The 24,106-nt window shown below is 42.4% G+C and overlaps 1 protein-coding gene across 8 annotated transcripts in view; it reads left to right on the top strand.

The window, feature by feature from the left end:
- SIDT1 (SID1 transmembrane family member 1) overlaps positions 1 to 22,384 on the top strand; it is a 103,421-nt gene extending 81,037 nt beyond the window's left edge. For 6 of the 8 annotated variants that reach the window (XM_061167198.1, XM_061167200.1, XM_061167201.1 and 3 more), the window contains 8 exons: positions 3,102 to 3,238; positions 3,870 to 3,978; positions 8,232 to 8,311; positions 11,757 to 11,803; positions 17,262 to 17,367; positions 17,458 to 17,568; positions 18,758 to 18,871; positions 20,230 to 22,384. In XM_061167198.1, coding sequence (XP_061023181.1) covers positions 3,102 to 3,238; positions 3,870 to 3,978; positions 8,232 to 8,311; positions 11,757 to 11,803; positions 17,262 to 17,367; positions 17,458 to 17,568; positions 18,758 to 18,871; positions 20,230 to 20,292 — 767 coding nt within the window. In that variant the 3' untranslated portion in view covers positions 20,293 to 22,384. Of the gene's footprint in view, positions 1 to 3,101; positions 3,239 to 3,869; positions 3,979 to 8,231; positions 8,312 to 11,756; positions 11,804 to 12,913; positions 14,735 to 17,261; positions 17,368 to 17,457; positions 17,569 to 18,757; positions 18,872 to 20,229 lie in introns of those variants that run through there. The other 2 variants (XM_061167199.1, XM_061167202.1) reach the window with 2 other exon arrangements.
- Positions 22,385 to 24,106: the final 1,722 nt, after the last annotated feature.

Here is a 24,106-nt window from a genome sequence, read left to right as displayed (position 1 = left end):
AGTCTTCTCCTCAGGCTGTGTTTCCTCCTGTTGGCAAAAATAGCTACATTGGGTCTTTGCTTCGTATCTCCATACCATGATGTCTGGGGGAGGCAGCAAGCTGGCTTCCAGGAGCCATCATTTGAAATCGAGGAAAGTTCTTTTCCCCAGATTCCCCAGATGACAGCCCCTCACTCCTCAATAGCTCACACAGCCCTGAATGCACTTCAGATTCTTTCTGTGTGTGTGTTAGTTTGGGCCAGGATTGCTACACCAATCACCATGTCAAAGGAGGGGAGGTTACCTTTAGACAAGGGAGAAACTTCCCTGGAACCAGAAGTGCTGTGAGCCTTCCTAAGCAAACAGGCTGTGAGGTGTGCATTTCTGAACAGAAATGGAGCTGAGATATTTGAGTTGGCATCTTCATGCTATTAGGATGGAGCAGGAATAGGTGATACTGGAAGAAGGCAATTAACAATGTCCTCTGCACTTGAGGATGTGAATTTTGAAAATAGTCATTTTGTGTTTGTGCTCTAGCCTCCAGCTGTTAACACCACAGAAATTCTGTCATATTTTAACTTTTTAAAATTAGAAGACATTTTTAATAGAGGAAATCTATAGAGAACAATACCATTCACCACTCAGAAGGAACAAATGCCAAAACTTTAAAATATTTGCCTTAATCTACTTTGTTAAAAAAATACAACATTGTGTAAAGTTGAGGTCCCATTTTGAACTGCTTTCCAAACTTGTCCACTCTCTCCTTCCTTAGAAGCAACAACTATGATTAATTTTATATTTTATTAATTTTATTTTTATTTAAATTTTTATTTAAATTTATTAATTTTATTATATTTAGTTAATTAATTTTATATTATACTTCTAGTTTGTTTTTATAATTTTTCTTCATTTGAATAGTTTTTCATTTTAATTTGAATAACAAATTAATAATAATTTATCACACTGTGTTCTACACCCTTTTTTCATTCAACAATGTTTTCAAGATTTATTGGTAATGAATCAAGGATATCCAGTTCATTCATTTTTTAAGATTGTCACCATGTAATAAAAATATACCGCATTTATTAATTTCTCTGTTGAACAGCACTTTGAGGTTGCCAGTATTTTGCTCAGTTCAGTTCAGTTCTGTTGCTCAGTCGTGTCCAACTCTTTGCGACCCCATGGACTGCAGCATGCCAGGCCTCCCATCACCAACTCCCGGAGTTTACTCAAACTCACGCCCATTGAGTCAGTGATGCCATCCAACCATCTCATCCTCTGCCGTCCCCTTCTCCTCCTGTCTTCAGTCTTTCCCAGCATCAGGCTCTTTTCAAATAAGTCAGCTCTTAGCATCAGATGGCCAAAGTATTGGAAATTCAGCTTCAACATCAGTCCTTCCAATGAATATTCAGGACTGATTTCCTTTAGGACGCACTAGTTGGATCTCCTTACAGTCAGTCCAAGGGACTCTCAAGAGTCTTCTCCAACACCACAGTTCAAAAGCATCAATTCTTTGGCGCTCAGCTTTCTTTATAGTCCAACTCTCACATCCATACATAACTACTGGAAAAAACATAGCTTTGACTAGATGGACATTTGTTTGCAAGGTAATGTGTCTGCTTTTTAATATGCTGTCTAGGTTGGTCATAACTTTTCTTCCAAGGAGTAATCATCTTAATTTCATGGCTGCAGTCACCATGTACAGTGATTTTGGAGCCCCCAAAAATAAAGTCTGACACTGTTTCCACTGTTTCTCCATCTATTTGCCATGAATTGATGGGACTGGGTGCCATGATCTTAGTTTTCTGAATATTGAGCTTTAAGCCAACTTTTTCACTCTCTTCTTTCACTTTCATCAAGAGGCTGTTTAGTTCTTCTTCACTTTCTGCCATAAGGGTGGTGTCATTTGCGTATCTGAGGTTATTGATATTTCTCCTGGCAATTTTGATTCCAACTTGTGCTTCATCCAGCCCAGCATTTCTCATGATGTACTCTGCATATAAGTTAAATAAGCAGGGTGACAATATACAGCCTTGGCATACTCCTTTTCCTATTTGGAACCAGTCTGTTCTTCCATGTCCAGTTCTAACTGTTGCTTCCTGATCTGCATACAGATTTCTCAAGAGGCAGGTCAGGTACAGACAATTTTGCAATGCATATCTTCATATATGTCTCTTTGTGCACATTTCAGAAAGGTTCCCTGGAACACCTAGAAGTAGAATTTGGGAATCACCTGCTTTATGCATCTTCCATTTTACCAAAAAAGAAAAAAGCTAAGTTTCTCCCCAGAGTATTAATTTGCACTCCCACTAGTTGAGTGAGAGTTCCCATTTCCCCCATATCATCACTAATTTGTGTTATTGTTAGATATTTACAGTTTGCCACATTTTTTAGTAACATGGGACATTACATTGTTGTTTTAATTTACAGTCCCCTAATCCTCCTGGAGCTTCCCTGGTGGCACAGATGGTAAAGAATCCACCTGCAATGGGTGGATCATACGTGGGTTTGATCCCTGGGTGGGGAAGATCCCCTGAAGAAGGAAATGGCAACCACTCCAATATTCTTGCCTGGGAAATCCATAGACAGAGGAGCCTGGTAGGCTACAGTCTATGGGGTCACAAAAAAGCTGGACATGACTTAGCAACTAAACAACCGCAACCCTCATACAGCTAAGCCATGTGTAATTTCTAGGTGTCTCCTGTCCCTAGGCTAGAAAGCTGTGTACATGAGCAGTAATCAGTGTGGTTACATTTCAGGGCGCTGAGAAGGACCTCCTGCGTCCAACTGGGACTCTCTTTATTGTCACACTATCCTGTCACTGTTAGGGGTTCTTTCATTGTTGGACAGGGGCATTTATACACATTCACCCCTGCAAGTGGGGGTAGTCAGTTATTCATCATATCATCTGATACTTTTCTTTTATGAGCTAGGAGCCCCCCTCTTGGAGGGGGTGAGAAGTGGAGTGTGTAGAGTTTGCCTCGAATGTTTCTGGGGAGGCTAGTACACTGGAGGTCACCACACGGGCTGAGGGCAGCAAATACTCTAAGGCCGGGAGGGTAGGATTCTCTAAAGATCTGTCTGCCGCCTACTGGATCCTGATTGTCTCGGCTCCTCCTCAGACACCTCCTTCATGTACATGATTGCCGGCCTCTGCATGCTGAAGCTCTACCAGACCCGCCACCCGGACATCAACGCCAGCGCCTACGCCGCCTACGCCTCCTTTGCCCTGGTCATCACACTCACCGTCCTCGGAGTGGTGTGTCCCTCCCCACGACCAGCAGCCCTCTTGGGAGGCTTTTTATTGTTTGTGGTTTTTTTGGACCTCAGGTGTACAGGTTTAATTAATCATAATCCTTGGCCCATGACACACTCTCATCATTGGTCCATTCATGGCATTTTTGTTATTTAGCTAGAATTTTTGATACTGTAACAGATCCCTGTATAACTGACCCTGGATAGTGTTAATATAGAGCTGGGACCTGACTCACGTAAAACTGGAATAGACACACATAGGCCCTAGTGGGACAGAGACTGACCTGAAAGAAGAGAAGCCACTTCCCAAACGTGTGTGGACAAGTGTCAGTCATCTTCTGTTATTTGGAGAGCATCAGCCTCCAACTGTAGACCGACTGCCTCTTTGACTGCTGTTCAGCTGCCTCACCCTCTGCTGCCCTTTTCCATTTCTTTCTTTTTCATGTGGCAAGGTAGCCATTATTTCTCCTTCTCTAAGTGTAGTAAGATCCCTGAGAGCCCAGAGGACAGGGAAATCCAAAATATAAACACAGCTCGGTTTTTGACAACGTATGCATGCACAAGAGACGGAACAACTTTAGTGAGTTCTTTGGGGGAAAAAATAGATGATGGTAACTTACTGTCTTTACTTCTAGGTGTTTGGGAAAAATGACGTGTGGTTCTGGGTCATCTTCTCTGCAATCCATATTCTGGCTTCTCTGGCCCTCAGCACCCAGATCTACTACATGGGTCGTTTCAAGATAGGTGAGTCACCTGTTCCTCTGTACTAAACATGCCATTTAACAGCCCCCTCCCTGAGAAGAAATTGTCCTGCTTATCCTAAATGGGAGTGTTATTGGTCACCGTGAACACATGCTCTGAATTGTGTGTGTTTATTAGCATATATTTTCTCTAAGAGCTTCCTCTCCTGTATAAAATTTCAGCAACTTATTATCACTAGTTATGTTTTCAACTGAGAAACTAAGCTAGCTCAGAGCTGAGGAATCCTTCTAACTCCAAGTCTCGAAAGCTTTGCAATTCACCAGGCTTTGAAAGTGTGTTTGCAGAACAGTATGATCATCACACTGCTAGTTCCACCGAAAAGAGTATTTCTCAGTTTGTACTATTTAAAAAGAGTATTTCTCTAACCATGCTAAGTGGCTATCGAGAATTTATATATTCTTTTCAAATTCTGGGACTGGAACTTTTAGAGACCAACTTGCCAATCTCAGAGGCAGGATACCTGCCTAACATTCTCTGACACTGTGAACAGATCATGTTAGAATGCCTAGGATCCTGTGGAAATCAGCTTCTGATCTACTGTTGGTCATTCAGCATACATGGGAGCAAGTCATATTAGAGCATCTAAATTTCACCCATCATTTTAAGGTATAGGAAGTCAGACTCAAATATTCATTTGTATATTTCAAGAAAAACCAACATATATAAACATAGAGGCTCATCCCTAATATTTTCAGAGCCAAGGCAAGATTGTAAATAAAAGTCTATATACCAAACATATGAAAATGTTTATGTTATAAAGAAAACTAATAAATACACCTTTATTACAACCTGAAAGGTACAAGCTCAAATTTAAAATTCTCAGGTGCATGGGAGAATACCCTAGAACATAGAACAGAACACAGCTGTTATAGGAGAGCTGGTCTCCAGCCCCTGCCCCTCTTTTCTTCCCACTCCTGGCTCTGTCCTGCATCTAAAGGGGTCTCACAGGTATGCATATGGACACACTTGTCCAACATCCAATTGGCCATTCCTTGCCTCTAGAAGTGTATACTGCCCTCAGGAAAATAAACCAGGGGAAAAGTTTATACAGGTTCTGAGAGAAAACTCAAGGCCATCAGGGCAGGGAATTCTTGGGTCCAGGAATTCAGAATGTGGCCTGGGAGAAGCAGTCCCCTTGCTCTGCAGACTCCTCACTCACTGGGGAATGAGGGCCTTTCAAATATGGCACCCCCGTTGCCCAGATCTAAGAGCAATTCTATATAACAATTGGCTTTAAAACTGTGCTGTGTACTTAGTCGCTCAGTCATGTCTGACTCTTTGCGACCCCATGGACTGTAGCCTGCCAGGCTTCTCTGTTCATGGGGATTCTCCAGACAAGAATACTGGAATGGATTGCCATGCCCTACTCCAGGGGATCTTCCCAATCCAGGGATCGAACCCAGTCTCCCGCATTGTGGGCAGATTCTTTACCATCTGGGTAAAGAATTCTTTACCATCTGAGCCACCATAGAAGCCCAGCTTTAAGACTAGACAACAAAATAAAACAATCTCTCATTTTATCAATTTAATTTTCCCTTTTGGCATGGTCAGTAGATTAGTACTTGGTGTTAACGTAGCCAGGGTACCTCCAACTCCTCCAGTGGACGCATCATGAGCTAGTTGTGTAGGACATCTGGTACAGCTCTCTGTTCATGTCCCATCCTCCATACTCGAAAGTGAATGAAACTGTACAAACTAAACTCTCAAAAGGAAAATAATTTAAGCACTATTTTTCTGGGTTTTCCAAGTTGGAAAAATAAAACTGAATACAGATACATGTAATGGTCATGACCATTAATAGATAGAGGTGCTTTTAATATATTTGTATCACCTTTGCCCCATACCTTTTTTAAAAGGAGGAATTTAATGTAGTCTATTATAACCATGAAATAGTTTGTCAGGGTCCCAACAGGAAAAAATGCCATGCCCAAAGACAAATGATTTATTCACAAAGGGACTCTCCATAGGATAGGAATGGGGTAGAGAAGAATGAAAGTAACCTGAGGTTAGGAGCAGAGAAGCTTACTATCCACAAGCCCAAAAGGACACAGAGGAAGTGGTTACCAAGATGTGGAAGGAGTGCATCATGGAGAGCAAGTCAGCAGGAAAGGATCAATGTCCTTTGGTTGACAGGCAGCCTCACAGGGCGGGTAACAGGCAGAGTACTATCGTACTCTGAACTGACTGTCCTTTCTCTGTCCCTCCAGTCTCCTGCTGGGGCTTCTCACTGTCCAAACCCAATGGAATTAAGGGGACCCACTGCATGGTCCCTATAGTCAGCCTCCCCAGGCATAGTAGGGACAGAGACATGGCAGGTGGGTCTGGAGAAGCAAAGGGAAGATAGTCCTCACATAGCTTATCTGAATATTTTAAATTCCTGTACCTAGGGAGTCTTCCCCAAGTGGTTACAGATTTACCAGAGTCAAAAGGAAAATTCGCTATTTCATTGTGACAACTGCATCTGCATTTAATCCAGAGGCAAGAAGTTGGGTTAGTGGAGAGTGGTCAGACAACTGCCTTTGCTTTCTCAAATCACAGACTCCTTTTCCTGTGGCCCTCAGCCTTTCCTGAAAATAAATGTGGACACAGGAACAGTGACAGCAAGGAGGCAGAGCACTGTATAGTGTTGTTAGTCACTCAGTCATGTCTGACTTTTTGCAACCCCATGGACTATAGCCCACCAGGCTCCTCTGTCCATTAGATTTCCCAGGCAAGAATACTGGAGTGGATTGCCATTTCTTTCTCCCAGAGAACTTCCTGACCCAGGGATCAAAACCAGGTGTCCTGCATTACAGGCAGATTCTTTACCATCTGAGCCACCAGGGAAACCCAGACAGAAAACTACAGAACTACTTGCCCAAATCACTATTGTGTCCCTTGCCTCCCCAAAAGGACCACAGAGAGAGGAAGGGGTATAAGCTGCAAGGAGTGCACAAAAAAGCACAGGGAAAGAAAAGTCTGACTCATGCTCTGTACATGTGAAACAGGCAGAAGCAGTCTGTGTTCTTTATGAGAAAACATTTCTTTTGTAATCAGAAAACAAAATTAAAGTCATCCATTTCTAGAGGAAAATAAAACAATCAGTAGTTTACCTGTTTGGCTTCCTTCTTACAAATCTTTTTTTTTTTTCTTCTCATTTCTCTGCTTCCCACTGATTCAGATGTGTCTGACACAGGTAATGTTCAGCTGTCCTTCCCGGGGTTTTCTAGGTTGTTTCCTTAACAAAACAACCTGCCTGGCTGACCTGCCAAGTCTGCTTTTTGAACACCCCTTCCAGATTGGGCAGGATTTGGTGGGAAGGGGGTACAGACAGAGACTCAGAGACAGGTATGCACCCCAACCAACCCACCTCCTCTGGGCTAGTGCATGCACATCCCCCTCCCACCCCGGCCCCAGAGTGTATCTAGTCCAGCTGCTTCAGCTGAACCCAGGGTTGGCCGTGTTAAATAGCAGCAGTCACAACAGACCTGGAGTCCACCTTCACTGAAATGTTCGCTTCAGGCAGACCCCAGCCTTGCCTGTGACATCTACACGCGGATGGCTCACAGGACAGCCCCCCCCTGGGGCTCTGGTCCTGTTTATATAACAGTTATAACATGCACACTCAATGTGTTTCATACCATCCTTTTGAAGGATTGCATTAAAAAAAAAGCTCCCCCCTCTCTCTCTCCCATCTATGTTCCTTTGACTATTGTTTCAATCCACATTCAGGCTTTCTGGACATGCTCAATAGTCCCTAGTATCCCCTGGTTTAATTTTTACTGATTTTTAACCACACTGAGAAATACAAATTCGAATCTTTACAAGTTACGACTTCCCATGGTCTAGAGAGAGCAGATGTTTTAAGGTGACTTTTGAGAAGCCCCATCACATCTCTGCTGTAAAGAAAACAGCACTAAAGTAAACCATCAACAGAGCGAAACTTAGCCACAGGAGACCATAGGCGGGTTGGCCAACTGCCCGAGTGATCTGTGAGTGCTCGTCCCCTGTGTCCATCTTGCTTGCCTTTCTGCGGGATGCCGCATGGATAAGGCACACCTGCCATGAAATCCCTGGTGGCGGTGGGGGTGGTGGTGCATTTTTTAAAGCAAGTATTTATTACTGACCTATTAGGTGCAAAGCATGGCTTTTATGAGGTGAGGACATCTTCATCCTGGCCACAAAAGCTCGGGCCACAGTGGAGTGTTCTATATTATCAGTGACTAAGCCTTCTCACCATGTGATTGTGTCATCAGCAGATTGGGGAATTTTCCGGCGGGCCGCTATGGTGCTCTACACGGACTGCATCCAGCAGTGCAGCCGGCCTCTGTATATGGTACGTGCATGTCCTTGTGTCCCTTGGCCCTCTCCCAGACAATAGGACAGCGGGACAGTCACTCAAGGCTCCCCAAACCAAGGGGGCCAGATGGCCTAGGGTGGCTGAGGTCCAGTTAGTGAGGGAAGAGGCATCTTGCTTCCTTTTCTTCTCACTCTTAAAAGACAAGATGAAATGGTGCCCTTTTTACATAAAAATTGCTAATATATAAAGAAAAAATATATATAAAACTGTCAAACAGTGATGACTGCTAGGGAGGGAGGATCAAGACAGAGTGTCCCTGTAAAATAATCATCCCAAGAGGTATGACTATTTCATTTGTGAATAGAAGGCAGTATTAATGATGACACCTGGACCATCCCAAGCCAATGGGATCATATGGTCATTCCAATCACTTTCATCAGGAACTTATACTTTCCAGAGTTTTCATTTGTTTGCTTTTTGTGTACTGTTTGATTCTGACAGTGAGTAGGAATGCTTTCTTCAAATTTATAGTTATTGGTTCTTGGTAAAAATACACTGCTAAATATTCTGCCTTATAGTTTTCAGTATATTACATGTTTCTACAGTGAGCAGAGGGATCAAGGTGCTGGTCTCAGCTGCCTTGGCTCATTGGCCAGGGACCCCAGAGAACTTGCATCCGTCCTCTGAGCCACTGCCCCAGTCTTTACCCAGGCCTGTGGTCAGAACCAGGCCCTTTGGGCCTGGCACATAGGTGTCCACTGAATTCCTGCTGATAGTTTATAATCAGAAGGATTTTTATATAAAGAATATATAAATGTGAATGTCTTTAACCGTGTAGAGTTTGGGCAGGAGCTATAGGCACTAAAAATTGAGGAAATTGAGGCTGGAGGGTTTTACTCAGGAGAGAATGTAAAATCCCATTAGGACCTGTGAGTATTATGGGAGACAAGCCTCAGATGTGAACCTTATGGGGAAATTAGTGCTTTTGTTTTTACATTAATTTATGCATGCTGTATTTTTTAAAATAGACTATTTTTAGAGTATTTTAAAAGGTTTTAGGTTCGGGGAAAATTGAGAAGAAAATATGGAGATTTCCCAAATGCCCCTCCTCCACACAGGCACAACTTCCCCCATATCAACATCCCTACCAGAGGGGCGTGTTTGTTAGTTGATGAACCTGTTAACACATCATAGTCACTCCAAGTCTGCAGTTTACATTACAGTTCACTCCTGGTGGTGTACATAGTATGGGTTTTTTGATGAGTTTGTAATTCATCATTACAGTATCAAAGTAGTTCCCTGCCCTAAAAATCCTCTGTGCCCTACCTATTCTTCCCACCCCCTCCCTCCCCAATCCCACCAACTACTGATCTTTTTATTGTCTCTTTAGTCTTATCTTTTCCAGAATGTCATATGACTGAAATAATACAGCATATAGTCTTTTCAGATTGGCTTCTTTCACTTAACAATATACACTTATGTTTCCTGCATGTCTTTTCACGGCTTGATAACTCATTTCTTTTTAGTGCTAATATTCCATTGCCTGGATGTACTATGGTTTATTTATCCATTCACCTACTGAAAGACATTTTGGTTGCTTCTAAGTTTGGGCTGTTATGAAAAACTGTGCTATAAAATGTGGGCATTTTTGCATAGGCCTGTTTTCAGCTTCTTTAGGTAAATACCAAGGAGCACAATTGCTGGATCACATGGTAAAAGTATGTTTAGTTTTCTAGGAAACTGTCTTCCAAATGATTGGACTATTTTGCATTCCCATTAGCCATGAATGAGAATTGCTCCATATCCTTGCCAGCAACTGGTGTTAGTGTTTTGGATTTTGGTATTTCTAGTAGGTGAATTAATTTTTTTTAAAGGAAGATATTTCTTTTAATAGATTTATTTAATATTTAATAGATTTTATTTAATAGATTTTTATTTAAAATCTATTAAATAAAATTTTAATTTTATTAAAATTAAATAGATTTTATTTAATAAAATTTAATAGATTACCCACAAAGAGAATCACTACTTTAAAACAGATGAGTGGCCATGAAAACTAAAGTATAATCAGATAGCACCTAAAAGTTTTACAAGCAGATTATGAATAATAGAGTTAGAGTTATTGTTAGAGTAATTGTCCCTTGAGATGAACCTTACCTCTCTATTTTCTCCCATACCAATAAGTTTAATCTTTGACCAGGGGATTTTTGCAGAAACTAATGCCTGTGGCCAGCAATTTTTATTTTGGCCAGCCAAAAATTCTGTTATTTCACTAGCACTATGCAGGTTATTACATTCAATATACAACTGACACACCTGTGAAGTTTTCTCTAGCACCATGAATTTCATTTTCACTTTCTGTATCAGAATCAATCACTAAGTTTTTTGTCTTTTTGTTGGTCTAATAATCACATCATCTGGATCCATATTCTGAAGAACTATGATCTTCTCAGACACTAGTATATATGTCACTCAGACTATCAGAGAAACTATTTGCATAAAATTCACCAAAAAATTCTTCTTCACTCAAAAGTTTGTGATATATCATTTAAAAAAATTTATAGTAATACACTTGAGTTTATAATATATACAGTGATGTGAAAGTCACTCAATCATGTCTGCCTCTTTGCAACCCCACAGACTATACAGTCCATGGAATTCTCCAGTTCAGAATACTAGAGTGGCTAGCCTTTCCTTTCTTCAGGGAATCTTCCCAACCGGGGATCAAACCCAGGTCTCCTGCATAGCTGGTGGATTCTTGACCAGCTGAGCCACAAGGGAAGCCCAAGAATACTGGAGTGGATAGTCTATTCCTTCTCCAGCACATCTTCCCAGGAATCGAACCAGGGTCTCCTGCATTGCAGGAGGATTCTTTACCAACTGAGCTATGAGGGAAGCCCTGTAATATACACAAGATTGGAACAAAAACCAAATGGAGCAAAATGTGAAAGATAACAACAATCGTGAATTACATTATGAGCTCTTGGTCAATTTTAGGTGCTAACAGCTTCTCACGGTGATGTCAATTGTATCATTCTCTAAAACGTATTGATATGTCTCCGGTCAATAATGTGTTCAAATCGTGTGTCTAGAAACCAGAAGCCTGAGAGCTATGGGACCTCCTTGGAGCCAGAGTAATGAAACAAATTCCAGTTGTGTCTCAAGAGCTGCCTTAGGTCCCACCAGTCACCACAACCCAGGGAAAGAATCCCAGATGCCCAGCTCCTTTAAAAACAGGAAGGAAACAGCAAGACTTTACTTACTAGGCCTTCTTTTACAGGGAGGAGGTCATATCTGCTTGCAGTTGGAGGTTTTACCATTTAGTCCTTTAGAGGATTAGTGTTCATTCATAGGCACAGCTCTCCTATATCGATATAAAAACTGTTTTCACTAAAGCAGTTTTCCCATAATTGATGCTTCCCATATAGTAAGAAGTAGTGCACTCAGCCTTTCATTCACTGTTTTCTCTCCTCCTTTCCAGGACAGAATGGTATTACTCATCGTGGGGAACCTGGTTAACTGGTCCTTGTAAGTAGTCTTAGGAAAACATGTCTTTCTCTTTACTAATTTCTCTGTAACACTGTGGCTTAGCTTTCCTTGGCTGTTATTTTTACAAAGAAATCTGAAATTAAGGAGAGTGTGGGACTGGGCTTGTTCTAGAGACTTGAAAGAAAGCTACTTGTTGCCCTGCAAAAAATGCACTTGTGTACTAGCAATGGCCTGCTACTGCTGCTAAGTCACTTCAGTCGTGTCCACCTCTGTGCGACTCCATCCCTGGGATTCTCCAGGCAAGAGTACTGGAGTTGGGTGCCATTGCCTTCTCCGAGCAGTGGCCTACCTTAAAGCAATGAGTTCCACACGTCGATGCCTGGAACTCATTTGTTCAACAAGACAAACATCAAATTTGCTATATTTATGTGGATAAATTAGATTAGCTATATATGCATATACATACACACACACATATTTATAAAGAGAGAGATTAACTATGCCAGTAGTCAAAAATGCAACCATTTTAAACTTTTTAGAGCTTTCCATAATGCTACCCAGTAGGCATTTCTCTTTCTTACTAGGGGGAACGGGATGGTGTGTGTGTGTGTGTGAGAGTCTCTTTCCTGTTTCTTTCTTTCCCTCCAGGTCTCAGTCTTCCTACTCTGCGTGTATCGTTCTTCTTCCTTTTCTTTTCCTTCACTATTACCTTGGCTTTGTTTCCTCTTGCATGCATGCTGTTGCTTCACTTGTGTCCAACTCTTTGCAACTTATGGACTATGTAACCTGCCAGGCTCCTCTGTGCATGGGATTCTCCAGGCAAGAATACTGTAGTGGGCTGCCATGCCCTCCTCCAGGATCAAACCCGTGTCTCTCACTTCTTTACCAGGCAGGTTCTTTACCACTAGACTCACCTGGGAAGCCCCTTTGCTTCCTCAAATGACCTCAAAGTAGAACAGTGCAGGAAAAGTACGTTTATGCTAGCTATATATTATGTATCTAGTGTTTGCAACTTATACTTAAAAATGTGAATGAGTGACATTTTATTTCTCTCTCAAAAAATAAGTAAGTTTAGCTGCTTGTATTAGTGGTTCTTAGCTGATCAGTGACCTTTGATAGATAGATGACTCTCCTCCTCCTCCCTTTAAGGTATCAGATATGAAGAAAGAAGCACACCCCAGGAAAACCAGAATCAAGTCATGAGAATTTGAATCTTATTTAGGGGCCATGTGCATCCAAAATAAACTTCCCACAATGTTGCTGCCCCAGGGGTTACCTTGGGGAAGGTCCATACCTGTGAAGGACTGTGCTTTACTGAGGGACACTTTGAGATGGGTGTTTCTTGGCCATGATCACCTGTGATGTTCTCCTGGCCACCCTTTTAGTGAAGACCCTACGGTTGTAGTGACTTTGTAAGACAGGGTGGAGGGTGCTGGTAGGAGATATGATAATGTAAAACCGATGACAATGTCCAGAGGGTCAGAATCACCTGGCCTGTCCTTGCCTCTTGTAGAACTAAAATCAAACCAAGTCTGCTCACAAGACAAGGTGTATGGCCTTTCTCTTCTTAGCAGGAGCTCTGTGGGACACCAATGCCTGCAGGGTAGGGGGAAATGAGGCACAATGACACACTAGTACTGTGACTGCCCAGTAGGGGGGGTTACCTCCTCACTAAGGTCTCCATCAGTTTCCCATGGATATTACAAAAGTCATTAATATATATTAATATATAGAGAGATGTATGTATACATATAGAGAGACAGAATGAGAAAATAAAACAAATGTGGCAAAATACTAATAACTGATGAATCTGTGTGAAAAGTATACAAGAGTTTAGAATACACTGAAGATTTCAAATTGTGAGAAGAGGAAATTTCCTATATTACATAGAACAAAGTCAGTTGGAATAAAAAGTGAACAAAAACATTTCTTTGAATCATCTTTAATTTCCTTTATTATATTTTATAGTTCTTAGCATATAAATGTTTTACCTCCTTTGTCAGGTTTATTCCTAAATATTTTATATATTTATTTAGGTGTGAGTTTAAAAGGTATTTTTTTAAACAATCAATGGAAAGCTATCCCATGCTGTTGGGTTTGGAGAATTTATGTTGTTAAAGTGGTCATACTACCGAAGGCAACCTACAGATTTAATGTAATCTCTTTCAAGTTACCATGATATTTTTCAGAGAACTAGAACAAACAATCCCCAAATTAAATGGAACCATAAAAGACCCTGAATTGCCAAAATGATTCTGAGGAAAAAGAAGAAAGCAAGAGGCATAACCCTCCAAGACTTTAGACAATACTACAAAACTACAGCAATTAAAACAGCATGATATTGGCACAAAAACAGACATACAAATCAATGGAACAGAATAGACAGCCGAGAAATAAACTCACATATCTATAGTCAATTAATCTTCCATAAATGAGGCAAGAATATACAATGGGAAAAAGTCTCTTTTCCCATTACAATACCCGATACAATAAAATCCCGATTTGATGCCTGGTGTTTGGAAAACTGGACAGCCACCTATAAATCAGTCAAGTTAGAACACACCCTTATACCATACAAAAAAATAAACTCAAAATAGATTAAAGACTTAAACACAATATATGACTTGATAAAACTCCTAGAGGAGATTATAGGCAAAATATTCTCTGATATAGATCATACCAATGGTTTCTCAGGTCAGTCTCCCAAGGCAATAGAAATGAAAATAAAGACAAACAAATGGGCCCTAATCAGACTTACAAGATTTTGCACAGCAAAGGAAATCATAATGAAACAACCAATGGAATGGGAGAAAATATTTGCAAACAATGTGATCAACAAGGGTTTAATTTCCAAAATATACAACCAGCTTATAGAACTCAATAATAAAGAAAACAAACAACCCAATCAAAAAATGGGCAGAACAGGTGGGATGCATGAGACAAGTGCTCGGGCCTGGTGCACTGGGAAGACCCAGAGGAATCGGGTGGAGAGGGAGGTGGGAGGGGGGATCGGGATGGGGAATACGTGTAAATCTATGGCTGATTCATATCAATGTATGACAAAACCCACTGAAATGTTGTGAAGTAATTAGCCTCCAACTAATTAAAAAAAAAAAAAAAATGGGCAGAAGACCTAAATAGCGTTTTCTCTAAAGAAAACATACTGATGGCCAGTAGACACATGAAAAGATGCTCCACATCACTTAATTATTAGAGAAATGCAAATCAAACTACAATGAGGTACCACCTCACACTGGTCAGAATGACCATCATTAAAAATCTACAAACAGCAAATGCTAAAGAGGGTATGGAGAAAAGGGAACCCTCCTACACTGTTGGTGGGAATGTAAGTTGGTGCAGCCACTCTGGAAAACAGTATGGAGGTTCCTTAGAAAACTAAAAATAGAATTGCCCTATGATCCAGTAATCCCACTCCTGGGCATATATCTGGAGAAAACTATAATTCAAAAAGAAATGGGCACTTATACATTCATAGACGCACTACTCACAATAGCCAAGACATAGAAACAATCTAAATGTTCACTGACAGAGAAATGGATAAAGAAGATGTGGTACATATATACAATGGAATATTACTCATCCATTAAAAAATGAAATAACGCCATCTGCAGCAACATGGATGCATCCAATGCAACTAGAGATTATCATAGTAAATGAAGTAAGTCAGAAAGAGAAAGACAGGTATCATATGATACCACTTATATGTGAAATCTAAAATATGGCACAAATGGACCTAGTCACGAAACGGATTCATAGACATAGAGAACACATTGTGGTTGCCAAGTGCAGGGGATGGGCAGGGGGATGGAGGAGAGGTGGACTGCAAGTTTGAGGTGAGTAGATGCAAGCTATTACATATAGAATATAAACAAGGCCTAAATGTATAGCACAGGAAACTATATTCAGTACCCTGAGACAAATCCTAATGGAAAAGAACACTAAAAGAATGTATATATGTGTGTAACTGAGTCACTTTGCTGTACAGCAGAAATTAGCACAACATTGTAAATCAACTATACTTCAATAAAAAATATGTTTTAAAAAAGGAACAAAAATGTTAATAACAGCTTTACACTTTAAATACTTAGGAATAAACTTTGAGAGATATGTAGGCTCTTTCTGCAAAACATTTAACTACCTCATTAGGAGATATAGACAAAAACTTAGCTAAATGAAGAAAGATAGCATGCCCTGGGTGAGAAGATTAACTATTGTAAAGATATCAATTCTCAAGGTAAGGTGCAAATTTAGAACCAGAAATGGAACTAAGTTAATAGGATTTTATTTGGAAATTTATTTACCTAGTTAGACAAAATTTTCAAAGGTCTCTGCAGAGGATTAACAGAAGAAAGAAGGCACAGAGGTGTATAGTGACAGCCCAGCACTATTCGACAGAACTTTCTGGAACAAAGCTTAAATGTTTATTAGCCACTTGTGGTTATTGAGCACTTGAAATGGGGTCTGACTGAGAAAATTCACTTTCAATTTTATTTAATTTTTGTTTAAATAGCCACATGTGGTTACCATATTGGATAGTGCAAACTAGCCTAACCTATGTCGGGAGTTCCCTGGTGGCTTAGTTGGTGAAGAATCTGCCTGTATTACAGGAGACCCTGGTTTGATCCCTGGGTCAGGAAGATCCCCTGGAGAAGGAAATGGCAATCCACTCCAATATTCTTGCCTGGAAAATCCCATGGACAGAGGAGCCTGGTGGGCTACAGTCCATGGGGTCATAAGGGTCGGACACAAATTGGCGACTAAACTACATCTGACAACCTATGTTAGATAATCTATAAAACAATAATAACATGGTGAAGCACTGATTCAAAATTATAAATTAGTGAATCAGAATGAAGAGGCCAGAAATCCAACTATATATCATACATGTGCATAGTGTTTCTGTATTAAAAACAAGCTTTCAAAACCACAAGATAAGAAAGAGCTATATAATAAATATTTCTGTTATCCCCTGCATTGCAGGCATTCTTTACCACGTGAGCCACCAGGGAAGCCCCACATAATAAAGATTTCTGTTATAACCGAGTAGAAATTTGGAATAAAATTAAGGCCAAACCCCAACCAAATAAACTTCAATATTTAGACAGCTAGCTAAAAATTGGTAATATGTGTCAAACCAATTGCTGAGACAATTCTATGTCTAGTAATCTAATCATCTTAAATGCAAAAAGAAAAAAGCACGATATGTCTAAAAGTATTCATTGTTGCAGTTTTTTATAATAGTGAACAACTGAAGGACAAAGAGAAAACTCATTTCAACTAGAGAGTATGGTTTAGGTACATCCATGGATAGGAACTTTGTAATCATTAAAATGAATGTTCTGAAAGAGATTTAATAAATTGAAAGTTGAAAGATTTTTAATTCCCCTCCCAGCAGAAATGGGGGTGGGGGTTGGAAGGGTCGGTAATACTACAAATCCAGCTTCCTGGCTACACAACAATTCCTCTGTGCGCTCAGTGCCCTCTTTGGATTCATCAACCGACCCAGGGACTTCGCTTCCTACATGCTGGGCATCTTCATCTGCAACCTGCTGCTCTACCTGGCCTTTTACATCATCATGAAGGTAAGAGCGGCTGCTGGCTGGGCACCACGGGTCCCCCTCAGGTGACCAGGTGATGCATGCAGCCTGGCAGCATTTGCTTCTCACCCACAGCTTCGCAGCTCCGAGAAGATCCTCCTGATCCCACTTTTCTGCATTGTCGCCACCGCTGTCGTGTGGGCTGCCGCCCTGTATTTTTTCTTCCAGAATCTCAGCAGCTGGGAGGTAAGAGAAGACAATGGACAATGTGCTCTCTCCATCTTGCTTTTCTGACCTTCCTACCTCCCTCTCTTCACGGGCTTATTGCTGTTTATCTTTTTTATATTCTCTAATGTGAAAGCTTTTTTAAAAGGGGTTGGTTTTATATAAATATCCACACATAAATGCTCAATAAATGCCGTGTCATTATTATCTGGGTGGCGCTTCTTTAACATGAAGTCCTATCCCCACTGCCAATGTGATCTTCACTGTGTGTTGTATTATGATTGCAATCCTGTTCCCAATGGATGCTTAATATGTACAGAAAGCTTGATTAGTTTATCATCTCCACCTTATCATAGTCATCATCCAGATACCCAGATGCAGGTGTGTATAAATCCATTTCACAGATAGGAAAGGTGAGGCCTAGGGAACTGGTGATGCATGTGAGGCATAGAACAGGGAGGAAGTCTTAGCTCCCCATCACCATAACCACCACAATCAATGTCAAAACATTTTTATCACCCCAGGAAAAATCTTACATCCGTTAGCAGTCACTCCCCATTTCTCCCTAACCCCTTAGCCTGAGGCAACCACTAATCTTTTGTCTCTATAGATCTACCTATCTGGGACATTTCATATAAATGGAACCGTATGCCGTCTGAGTCTGCCTTCTCTGTGTAATGTTTCCTAGGTCCACCCATGTACAGATCACATTATGTCAGTATGATGTGTTTTTATTGCTGAATAATGGCTCAGACAGTAAAGATTCTTCCTGCAATGTAGGAGACCAGGGTTCATTCCCTGGGTCAAGAAAATCCCCTGGAGAAGGGAATGGCTACCCACTCCAGTATTATTGCTTGGAGAATGCCATGGACAGAGGAACCTGGTGAGCTGCAGTTCATGGGGTCGCAAATAGTGAGACACCACTGAGCAACTAACACTTTCACTTTTCATCCCATTGTATGAATATGCCTCATTTTAGCAGATGTTCAATGGATGAACATTTGGGTTGTTTCCAGTTTTTGGCTTTTATGAATGCTGCTGCTATGAACATCTGTGGACACATTTTTGTGTGGACGTATGTTTTCTTGGAAGCTAATGATCATGTAGTGACCCAGGCATCTAGTAGCGACTGTAGGTTTCTGGATGCTCCGTCCTCTACGGAGTTGAACTGTGGGACTGCTCCCCCACATCCTGCATCACCTCCTTCCAGGGAACGCCAGCCGAATCCCGGGAGAAGAACCGAGAATGCACCCTGCTGGATTTCTTTGACGACCATGACATCTGGCACTTCCTCTCTGCTACTGCCCTGTTTTTCTCATTCTTGGTGAGTTTATAAAAACTTTTCTTCTCTCTTTACATCTTGTATTCTCTTTTTTCCTCTTCCCCCCTTACTTACATCCTCCTATTTTTAATTTCCAAGTCTTCATTATGATTCAATGTACAGATTATCTTTTTTTTTTTAACGTTGTATCCTCTAGTTAGATCTTCATTTTGTTCTTTTACTCTTCAATATTTTAAGACACAGTGATAAAATCATTTTCCTTCAGTTGCACAATGCTTGGACTGCACTGGTGATTAGAACTCACATGCCCAGCTCCCCCAGGAAGCGCTTTTGGTGGCACTCAGCCACACTAGGTGGTACCATCTCAGCCACACTAGGTGATTCCTTCTTGTGTCATACTCACATTCCTCCCTCCCCCCTAGTCTCGCCACATACCTTACTAATGCAAACATCTTACAAGTTCCTCGACTGGCTCAGGGTAGCAGCCAGGCCTCTTGTTGCCTTTTAACCAGTCTCTTTCAAATCTCTCCTGAAGTTCCTTTGTTTTTTGCCCACACACCTTCCTTGAAGCTGTGCATGTTATAACAACCCAGGATGACAACTCCCAGCATAATTCCATCTTAATTTTGACTTTTCCAAAATAAAAGTATATGGTACCTGCACACAAGTTCTTTTAACAAGATATAGGGGCCTCCAGGGTTCACCCTGACCCTTTAGGAACCTCAAGAGTGGAGTGGGGCTGCCTCCTAGTGGCCAGTTTGGGAAGTTTAACCAGTCTGTATAAACATTCTTCCTTAAGGCTTTCTTGAATCTCACATTCTCTGGGGAGACAGATAATAAAAGTGGAGCTAAGAGTTCCCTCTACCATCACAGAGAGAGTGATGGTAGAGGGAACTATAAGTGGAGGGTGGGGGAACAATTCTTATAGCAATATTCTATTGCAACAAGGTTTTATTCCCTTTAGGTCCCCACCCAAATGTCCCCTTCTAAGTGGTAATGATGTCCCAGCTACCCCCCAAAAAATTTTTTACCTCATCCCATCCCATACTCCCTATATTCCCTCCACAGTTTAATTTTTATCCTTAGTACATACTGCTATCTAACATAGTAGCCTCTGTTCCTGCATTTGCTTCATGTCTGAAGCCCTCTCTCAAATGTAAGCTCCATCAGGGTAGACATGTGTCTCTCTTTTATCCTAAGCTGTATCCCTAGCATCTAGAATAGCACTTAATAGACCCTTGATAGATACTTGAATAAATGAATTGCGGAATTACATGTGCCTATTTAGAGCACAGTGCTGCAGAAGACATGAAAACAATTAAGTACACTTGTGAGCCTTAGAAAACAGGGACTTATCGCAACTGTGCATTCCTCTCATTTTTCTGCCCGTCTTGTTTCAGGTTTTGTTAACCCTAGATGATGACCTGGATTTGGTTCGGAGAGACCAGATTCCTGTCTTCTAAGCCTCCAGCGTAGAGAGCCAGGGAGAGAGAGCCACTGATCTTGGTGCTGTTTCATGAAAAACATAGGGACTGCAGCAAAGTCACCACTGCCAAACGCTCCACTTGCCCGCTGTCGGGTGAGCGCTGTACACATTCCCACAGGGAGGAGAGGAGCTAAGGGGGACCCAAACCTGCAAGAAAGGGAGGCAGAAGAGAAGTTGCAGCTGTGAACAAAGATGAGCCCTCCAGAGTCAGAAACACTCACCATCCCCTTTTGTTGCAACTCTGAACTAGATGTGGTCAAGCTGCATCGAAGTCAACCACCTTGGGACTCCTCCTACCCTCACCTGAGATTCGCCAGCCATGGCAGAACCATGCTACACTCTGCCCTCCACCTGCCTTCCTGCCCAGAGAGGCCAGCAGCCCAGATTTCCTGCCCAGAAACTCCAGGCTGGCCCCCTATGCACCTCTGCAACATCCGCTGCTCTAGATATCCCCAAACACCAGCCTCCTTCTCCAAGGTCCTGGGATGATGTGATTCCCTGAAGTCTGGTAGAGGGGTGGCTCCAAGGCCCTGCCCAACTGGGATAGATGTTCTATAGCACCAGCTGGTCACCTCCACTGCAGGGATGCTGTACGCCTCCCTCAGGTTCCTAGCAGCATTAGGAAGACTCCAGGTTGGGCTCCAGGTTGTCACACACTCTTGGCGGGTAACTGTCTCTGGGACCAAGGCGTGGGTGCTTCCCTGTTCCCTGAGTCTTCATCCCACTGTTGTGTGTTGACCCCACGACTCAGGCTCTATCTTCTTGGGAAGGCCCTGTTTCTCCACAGATCAGCTCCAAGGTGGAAGGGGAAATGGGAAACTTCTGCCATCAGGAGGAGCAAGAGGAATGCCTGACAGCACTAGGAGACTGGTGACATCAGCATCAGGTCAACGGGCCTTGCACAAAAGACTTGGGCTCCTGGAACAGATTTAGCAAAGGCAAAAGTACCTCCAATTCAAATAGCTCCATCCTGTGCCCACATCTCCCTTGGGGAAGACACAAGTGTTCTCATCAGGGTCACTGCTCTCAGGCTCCTGTGCCACTGACCATGACCCTCCTCTGCTGCTTCATGCAGATCAGAGCTCCAGACCTTCCCCCCAAGGTTCTCTGGAGGCCACTCTCAGGGTGAGCGCATCTCCCTCCTCCTCTCCAGTGGCAGAGAGCTCAGCCAGTTTGGGGTTGTCTCGGATTCACATTCTCTCCCCAGGACAGTGTTGAAAAGCTCAGCACCTCCCACCCTCACTCTCACGCTGGTGGCTGCTCTGCCCCCAGGAAGTCTCATTTTGACCAAACTCCCTTGTTACCTGGGCTAGGATGCCATCATTCTTGTACATGCAAACACATGCACACAGGTATGTCTGCCTGTGAAACTGAAGTTACTTTCTCACCTCTGCTTTCCTGATCTTTCATTAGAGAAATGGATCAGCCACCCTTTTTAAAATATATTATTCTTTCTCTAAAATAATGTTCAGAACACATTTTGGAAGTTTAAATAGCAAACTTTCCCTAATTTTAAGAACACGGAGATGCTTTCAATGAAGCATTGTGACCTTTTTTTCTAAAATGCTCCCAAATTTGTAATTGGTCTTCTGTTATTCCTTATTTCTTAAAAATTGTTGGCTTCCATATGCCATGTGACTTCCCAGATGGCGCTAGTGGTAAAGAACCACCTGCCAATGCAGGAGACATAAGAGACATGGGTTCGATCCCTGGGTCTGGAAGATCCCTTAGAAGAGGGCATGGCAACCCACTCCAGTTTTCTTGCCTGGAAAATCCCATGCACAGAGGAACCTGGCATGCTGCAGTCCATGGGGTTGCAAAGAGTTGGACATGACTGAGCGACTGAACTGAACTGAACACATAGGCCAGATGAAGGCCACCTAGTAAATGGTTCTATCAATCTAACATCTAAAACAAATTTCAAACCTGTTTAACTTTGCTGAGTTGACCTAATTATTTTTAATGCACTAAAGGATTTTGTATCCAAAAAAGGTGGGGGCAGGATGTAAACAACAAAGTTTGTTCAAGCACCCCTGTGGCCTGAAGTGAATAAATTGTAGGACAATTAACCTGTTTGGTAGCTTGTCTGGGAAATATGTCCATGGAAATGGAGAGGGGGCCCTGTAGAAATGGGTGGATGATTATTCAGCATTGTTTTCTGACAGTGTCTGCCTAGTGCTTAAACTCACATATTGTGATTCAGTTTTATTCTCTACAGCAGGACTGAAAACCCAGACCAAGCCTGCTCCTATAAATATCAATTCTAAATGTATTTGTTGTTAGTTCTTTCTATAGTGCTGATTTGTGCAGTGGTAGGAAGATACAAGAAAGGCATTTGACTGTGTCTGTTGGGTTGATAGGAACTCAGGGTGGAGGGGATGGCCAGAGTTATTCATAGTGGTCCCTCATCCATGCTTAGCACAGGCCTGTGCAAATTCTGTGCTCATGGACTTCTCTCTTTACATGAGGGGAAGGCAACTCCGAGTTCAACAGGAGGGTAACAGGAGACAGCCAGCCTGTGAGGAGGATCTTGGCGGAGGCACAGAGTAACGAGAGCAGTTCACTTGGAGGGCAGAGACGTGGCAGCCAGAGGAGCAAAACGGCACATGAGAAATGGCCTCTTCACACCTCTGATGAAGCCCCAGCTGTTAGCACTGGGTGGTAGAGGGGTCAGCCTAGTTTTATTTTAGCAGTAGGAGTAGCCAGTGGAAAACCAGAGTCTATTTGGGGAAGGGACTTTCCATGGCTGAGAGAGTCAGCACCTGGGGCAATGACTGGCAGCTGCTGCTTCTGCGGCTCCAGGCAGCCCCCAGAACGGTCTGTGGGGTCACAAATTGTGTGTCAGGGGAACAATAATACCCAAATGTTTCTCCTCCTAGGAGACAGTCTGTTTAAAACTTGGGGAAAGGGGGAAAACAAAGATAAACATTCTTCATAGAAGGACTAGATGAATCTTGGAAAAATTCTTGAGTCAGACTTTAGTCCAGATATGTTCACCTGCATGCTGTGTTACCTTGTGCAAAGTGCTGGAACTCTCTGGTCTTCACCTGCCACATCTACCTGACAGTCCATGGAGGTGTGCAGAGCAGGAGAAGCAGTGCCTGCAAAGAAAAGATCCTCACCCGCACATCTCGAATCCTGCAGGGTGGCAGGTTCCCCTGCTTGGCTGGCATCTCTCACCCATGGGGGCCCTTCATTGAAACCAGCTGTGCTGTTTTCTGTCCTCAGTCCCAGGAAGCCCTGAAGGGGCCAGGAGGACTCTCCACCTCCAGAGGAACTGTCCAGAGTTAACAAACATCTCCCTCCCCTCCTTGTCCTTTTAAAGCTGTGTATCACTGTCTCTGGCCCTTAAGACTGCACACAGATGAAAAATCTCTACCAAAGCTAGGGCCAAGTGGAAAGACTGGTTGTGCACAAAGTCACACCTCATTACTGCCAGCTCTGCCCTGGGAATCTCAGAGAAAACCTAGACTTTGTCCTCTCCCCAGCAGTTACTGCTACCACGGTCCAGGGGATGCCCTGTGCAAACGTTTCCCTGACCCTCCCCACCCTTATCTGTAGGGAAAGCCGGGATGTTCAGCCTGCAGGTGACAAAACCGGTCCCAGAGGAGGCCTGGGACTGACTCCTGGTGAAACTAATGAAAATCATTACGAGTAAAGATAGAACCAGCATCTGCCCGAAGTAAGGTAAAGCCCTTGTTTACCATAATTTTGCCCAGCTTATAGTCTTTTTTTGGGGGGGTGGGGAGCTTTGTTTTTAATGCTGTTTGGTAGTGTTTTAGAACCAGGTC

The sequence above is a fragment of the Dama dama genome, chromosome 19 (assembly GCF_033118175.1).
Source record: "Dama dama isolate Ldn47 chromosome 19, ASM3311817v1, whole genome shotgun sequence".
Taxonomy (NCBI): Eukaryota; Metazoa; Chordata; class Mammalia; order Artiodactyla; family Cervidae; genus Dama; species Dama dama.
The sequence above is the reverse complement of the archived record's forward strand: the minus strand, read 5'-3'. Positions and strand labels throughout refer to the sequence as shown.